Below are 6,834 nucleotides of genomic sequence, written 5' to 3'. Positions count from 1 at the left end.
ACTCATACAAAACTTACATTCCTCCAACAATCCATCTTGAGTACCAAACTCATTGTCGTAAAACAACATACAACCATTAATGCAACAATCAATCTTTCTTACTCTTAAGCCCAACTTCGACACCAACTTCTTTGCTTCATAAAATGTTGTAGGCAAGTTGTCTTTCATTGCAGTTGAGTCCAACATCATTTTTACGAAGAATTCCAAATACTGATCAGGAACATTCCAATTTGACTCAGAGTTTTTCATTTATTTTACATCAAATATTTTATATAACATTGATTTGAATTAATTAAATAAATAAAATAAAGAAACTATTTTTACAAAACAATTCACTACTCTTTACAGATTTTAAATAAAGAATATATTTTTCAGAAAAATCAACTTTTTAAACTTTTAATATATTGAATATATGTATTTTTTTTTAAAACTTAACTTTTTCAAGAATTTAAAAAAATATCCATGGAACTCGTTAACATTTAGCTGGTAAAAAATAAATCTATAATATTAAATATGAAACAAAAATTAGAATAAATAATTTTTTTTTTTTGAGTTTAGCCAATCCATTTCTATTTATATAATAAACTGACAAATTTAATTTAATGGTTCAAAGAGACAGCTCACTAACCAAATCTTGTTTTAAAAAAAAAATCAAACCCGAATAGTATCCAAACAATCCTTCGTTAAGAGAAGCTATTTTTCCATTTGAGCTCAAATACTTAATTTAAAAAGATAATTTGATTGAACTAAACTTAGAATAACAAGACCATAAATACTTTGACCAGACACATTTAGAATAACAAGACCATAAATACTAATAAATGAAAGCAACATTAGTCCTGTATCCATTCCCTCGATAAACTGAATTGAACTAAACTTAGCGTCATTGTTTCCCATCAGGTTTCATTTACTTCTTTCTCACACTATATTATATATCACTGCATTCTTCACCATCTTCATCACATTTATTTTACTCCATTGTTGCTTATTCATTCTCTTCTATATAGTAACATTTATAGATTGTGTCAGGTTTCAAAATGAAGAAAGATATCATAGCACTTGAAAATGGTATTGCAAATGATCCAAATTCTCTTCTTGATGATGATGGAAGACCCAAAAGAACTGGTATTATTTCTCTCTTATATCTTCTCCATGTAGGGGCGTGCAAAATATCCAGTTTTGATGTCCAAATCCATAACCAAATTTAAACCACTTTTAAATATTCGGATATAATTGAATGGTTATTAACCGGTTTAGTTATTAATGGTTTGGTAATCCATTCATATAATCCAGATCTAATTAAATGGTTATTAACCGGTTAAATTATTTTGGATTCGGTTATAATCCGATTATTATCCAAATCCAAATATTTTAATTCTCAAAATATTAATTTTTTTTTGAAAAAAAATAATTTCGGAAAAAATAATTTTCAAAACTGGATTTTTTTAAAAAACCGGTTATATAATCATAACCAAATTTATAACCAGTTTTATAATCAGTTTTGATTAAAATGTGGTTATGGTTATAAATCCAAACTATTTAAATGGTTTTAAAATGGTTATGGTTTGGTTTTTGAAAATAACCAACCATGCACACCCCTATCTCCGTGCATTTGTTTTTTTATGATCTTTGTAAATAGCTACTTGTTTCACTAACCAGTGAATTTTGCACACCTTTTATTATCTCTATGTTTTTTTTTTAGGGTGAATTTCTAGTGATCAGAGTTTCTTCTTTTAGATCTTTTAGAATTAAATAAATTAGATGTCGCAGATTCAAATTAATAAAATTGTGATAATTCTAACTTATCTTAAATCAATGGTAAAGTTATTTTAAGAATTTAGTACTTAATATCCAAAATGCAGTTCAAATATGAGAATTATTATTATATGCGTAATTATTAGTGAATGCATTTTATTATTGTATGCGTAATTATCATTGAATGCATCGATTTTTAAGGTTTGGTCTGCTTTTTTTTTTTCTTTAATTTAATTTAATTTTTTTATTAAAAAAAAGAAGTAAAAAGTTGATTTCTAAGTAAAAAGGAAATAAACTTAAAAATTTTGGATTCATGAATTTGCCTTTTATTTTATATGCATGAACTTACACTTTTTTATATTCATTGAATATTTGTTTGGTTGTGGATTTATCTTTAATCTTTGATGTATGAATTGCCATTTGGGAAAAGGACAACCACTAAGCTAAGTATCTTCAAAAGGGTAATCACTAAACCAATTTCTTATTTGTTTTTTTACATATAGTCAACTACTTTTCACCATTTTAGTGGTCTAAAATTCTTGTTCATGAAAATGTTGTTTATAGTTTTGACTCACATAAAGGACTAAAAATTCGATTTTCCAAGATAGATTATAATTAGATAAATTCTCTTTTATAAATAACTATGATTATGATGTGTTAACAGCTGTATAATTTTTTTTTACCTTAACAGTGAAGGGGAAGTAAAGTATTTATCTTTGTCTATTTCATAAGTTTCTTATGTAACTTTTCATAAAATTAATATTTAATTTCCATTTTAAATCTTGATACTATTAAAATATAATTACTTTTTATATATGGTGTAAATTCTTTTTATTAAATGACAATGTAAAATTAAAATTAAAATATATTATTTCAAAGGAAGTTAAAATAAAAATAAAAAATTACAAAAAATAAAAAATAAAAAATTAGTGGTTATAATTAATTGATAATACATTTTAATTAAATTCTTTTATATAAATATTTCAGATTCTATTTTCTTAAATCTCGGAACAAGATATTAGTCTTTGTTTTAGTAAAATAGTGTTGAGATAAAAGAAAAGAAAATATTGTTTTTTGACTCAACAAATATATTTAATAATATAAATATGATTAATATAGAGAGATCATTTTTAATTTAGTTTTATTTTTATAATTGAAATTTATCATTAGTCATATTTAGTATTTTAATTATTAAGAGAGGAAATTAATAAATCTTCAATACTCTCTATTTAATTATAAATAGATAATTTTTTAAATAATTATTTTAATGTAGCTTTGACCTCTCTACTTACCGAAAAATAATTGTGGTCACTTTATTTGCTTTTTGCATCTTCCAATTTCATTTTTTTCCTTTTTTTTTACTTCATCTTAATTTTTAGCTTAATTTTCATCATGTCCTTATTTTTTAATGATAAAAACAAATATCTCTCGATCCCATATTATAAGTAAATTTCATTTTTTAAGTTCATTGAAATGTTGAATGATTAATGTATCAGTCTATATAAGTTAATTTTACTTTTTAAGATTCACTGAATAATTAATATATCTGGTCATATAGACTTCATACATTAATTATTCATTTCGTAATTTCATTGATGGGTGCGGGATGGTTTTAGAGTTGAAGGATGGCATTTGGGATCTAACGACGGATGGATCCTTTTCGGTTGCTTCTTGTTATAGCAATAATGCGAGTAGAAATATTCCGTATGGTCCGCCAAATAAAAATGATATTGCTTTAGCCTTGATTTGGAAGATGGATGTACCTTTCAAAATTAAAGCTTTTGGTTGGAGGATTTTTGTGAATAGGCTACCAACGAAGGATTTATTGGTAAATTGAAAAATTGTTTTGTCTTTGAAAAATACTAACTGTGTTTTTTGCAGTATTGACCCGGAAAGTAGAGATTATTTTTTCTTAGGGTGTAACTCGATGGAGTTGGTGTGGAGGGAGGTGGCGGTTTGGATAGGGAAGGAGGATGGTGAGTTGGAAGAAGAATGTTTATCAAGTTTCATGGTTTGGTCCCATTTTTATAAAAAAAAGAAAGTGAAAGGAGGAAAAATATGAGTGATTTGGTTAGCTACTATTAGGTTCCTTTGGTTAACTAGGAATGATATATGCTTTAGAGATGAATGTTGGAATGTGAATAATACGGTATGGGGTATAAAATCTTTGGTTTGGAAATGAAGTTGTATAGGAGAAATTACTCATTTCATTAGTAGTTTTTACGAATTTAACAAAGATCCTTTGTTATACCTTTCGTAATTTTTGGCGGGGTTTTCCCGTTCTTGTGTAAACAGGTTTTGAGAACCCTTAGTTCTCTACTATAATATATCCTTGCTTACAAAAAAAAAATTAATTATTCAATAAATATAAAAAGTGAAATTTGAGTAGTTGTGTTTGTGATCTTTTTCATTTACATATTTGGAAAAGTGTTAAAATGATTATCATTTGCAGGAACTGTATTAACTGCGGCCGCACATATCATAAACGCGGTTATTGGGACCGGCGTCCTTTCCTTACCATGGGCCATGTCTCAAATGGGATGGACCCTTGGAATATCATGCATTTTTGTTTTTGCTGGTGTTACACTCTTCACATCAAATCTTCTAGCTGATTGTTATAGATCACCAGATCCTGTTACTGGCAAAAGAAACACCACTTACATGGAAGCTGTCAAAGTTCACTTAGGTGGGAGACAATATGTGTTTTGTGGTTTGGTTCAGTACATTAACCTTTCTGGTGTCACAATTGGTTCCATCATAACTACATCTACAAGTATAGTGTAAGTTCTTTAATCGTTCTCTATTAGCTCTTCATAATGATGCACAAATGATGTTACTAATTGCATGGATGTATGTATGTATATTTTTCAGGACGATAATGAAAAATAATTGCTACCGCAAGAATGGGTTTGAAGCTTCATGTCGTTTTTCTAATAACCCATGCATGATTGCTATTGGACTAATTGAAATAGTATTATCTCAAATTCCAAATTTTCATAAGCTATCTATTCTCTCAATCATGGCAGCCACCATGGCTTTTGGCTACGCTTCCATCGGAGTTGGACTTTCTCTTTCAACTCTTATTCAAGGTCTGTTACTTTATTACTTTTATTCCACTCCCATGTTGTTAGAGGTAGTTAGTTAATATTTGTTATCAGGGCCGGTCCTGACTTTTTAGAGGTCCGGGGCCAATAATAAAAATGGACCCAAACTAAAAAATTGAGCAATTAACATTAAATTTTGATTATATAATAATTTAAATCTAATAATTTAATTCACAATCCATTTAATTATAAAAATTAATTAAAAATAATATTAGTTTTGCTTAGATATTAATATTGTAATAGAAATAAAATTAAACAATATATATTTCTATGTAAAAATAATAATGGATCAAACCATTCTTCATGGAATGATAGAAATCATGTTGTAGGAAAAATGCTGCTTTTTCTTTTAAAAAACAATTAATGTTGCCCAGTGAGATGGAGATCCAGATACTATTGTCCAGTATTTCCATCCGTTTATAACTATTGCCGTATTGTATTTTTAACTTTTGGCAGTTGAAAAAAACACAACAAAAATATTAGACATGCCTCATATCAAAGAATCAAAGAATCGAATACACAACCTTAGTTTTAGAGGAAAACTTAAGAACTGCTGGGACAATGTTGCAACAATACAATTATTTTCAACAAATAATATATATAAAAACATTTATCATATTATTATGCCCACCACCCAAGCTTTTAAAGCCCCATTTTTGGAGGTCCTGGGCTATGGGCCTGGTTCCCCTGGCCCAGGGTCGGCCCTGTTTATCATAATTAGTTATTAGTTAGTTTGGTTATAAGTTAGTTAACATTTGTTAGTTATTTGTTATCATATAAGTTAGTTTTTTCTATTTGATTAGGAAATGGAAACATAAACAATACAACATTATTTGCGGGAAATGACGAAAATCGTAGAACATCAGAAATAGCATGGAATATGTTGGTTGCAATAGGAGACATTGCACTCGCTAGTACTTATGCTCAAATTGCAGTAGATATTCAAGATAGTTTGAAATCATCACCACCAGAAAATAAAACAATGAAGAAAGCAAACTCCCTTGCCTTATTCACTATGACTATTTTCTTTATCTTGAATGGATGTGCTGGATATGCTGCATTTGGTTCAAATACTCCTGGTAACATACTCATGAGTTCTGGCTTTCGGAAACCTTTCTGGTTATTGGAATTGGCCAATGTCTTCATAGTTGTCCACCTAGTGGGAGCATTTCAGGTTATACGTTGCTTCTTCAACTATATTTAATATGGTTGTTTTTCATCTTCACTTTACATTAGAATACTGGTTATTGACAGGTACTAGTCCAACCTGTGTTTCGTATAGTTGAAATGATGGCAGCGGAAAAGTGGCCAAACTCAAGTTTGGTAACAAGGGAGATTCCTATGAATTTTGGCAAAACAAAGTACACTATCAATTACTTTAGATTACTTTGGAGGACAATCTTTGTAATAGTGGTAACTGTTTTAGCCATGGCGATGCCATTTTTCAATGCAATGATTGCCCTTCTTGGTGCTCTTGGATTTTGGCCTTCAGTTGTTTATTTTCCTGTGGAGATGTATATAGTCAAACAAAACATCAGAAAAGGGACAATTCGTTGGATTGGGCTTCAAACATTGAGCATTTTCTGTTTCATTGTGTCATTGGCTGCAACCGTTGGAGCTATTCATGGGTTGGGTGAAGGCATTGGAAAATACAAACCTTTTATGTATAAGGCCTAATGGGGTTTATTGGTCTAATTAATGTATTATATATGGAATAAGATCATCGTTTATCATATAATTATACAATGGCATAAATATATAACTTTGTAAACCATAATATGGTTATTGTGTGTGTCATTTTGATGACATATAATTTAGACTATGCTTAGGAATTAAATAACTAAATGTGGAGGAAAAAATAATTATAATGCAGCTAAAAATTATGTTACCAAATTTAACTTAGCTTAATATTTGTTCTTTTGGCCACAATTAAAATTGCGACTTCTTGTATTTCTATCGTATATTTTTCAATCAC

General features: G+C 28.6%; 1 protein-coding gene across 1 annotated transcript; it reads left to right on the top strand.

The window, feature by feature from the left end:
- Positions 1-771: 771 nt before the first annotated feature.
- LOC131654779 (amino acid permease 1-like) lies at positions 772-6,636 on the top strand. Its single transcript, XM_058924712.1, has 6 exons — positions 772-900; positions 1,030-1,125; positions 4,208-4,535; positions 4,627-4,844; positions 5,663-6,033; positions 6,114-6,636. The coding sequence occupies exons 2-6, from the start codon at positions 1,038-1,040 to the stop codon at positions 6,534-6,536; spliced, it is 1,428 nt and encodes a 475-aa protein (XP_058780695.1). The 5' UTR covers positions 772-900; positions 1,030-1,037; the 3' UTR covers positions 6,537-6,636.
- Positions 6,637-6,834: the final 198 nt, after the last annotated feature.

Source organism: Vicia villosa, linkage group LG3, assembly GCF_029867415.1.
Source record: "Vicia villosa cultivar HV-30 ecotype Madison, WI linkage group LG3, Vvil1.0, whole genome shotgun sequence".
Taxonomy (NCBI): domain Eukaryota; kingdom Viridiplantae; phylum Streptophyta; class Magnoliopsida; order Fabales; family Fabaceae; genus Vicia; species Vicia villosa.
Note: the sequence above shows the minus strand (reverse complement) of the source record. Positions and strands in the feature narration are given on the sequence as shown.

Excerpts from the sequence above, each read along its gene's own strand:
- LOC131654779 (XM_058924712.1), top strand. The coding sequence starts at position 1,038 with ATGAAGAAAGATATCATAGCACTTGAAAATGGTATTGCAAATGATCCA. Across the intron at positions 1,126-4,207 it reads TGGAAGACCCAAAAGAACTG|GAACTGTATTAACTGCGGCC; the intron begins GTATTATTTCTC and ends TATCATTTGCAG. Across the intron at positions 4,536-4,626 it reads ACTACATCTACAAGTATAGT|GACGATAATGAAAAATAATT; the intron begins GTAAGTTCTTTA and ends TATATTTTTCAG.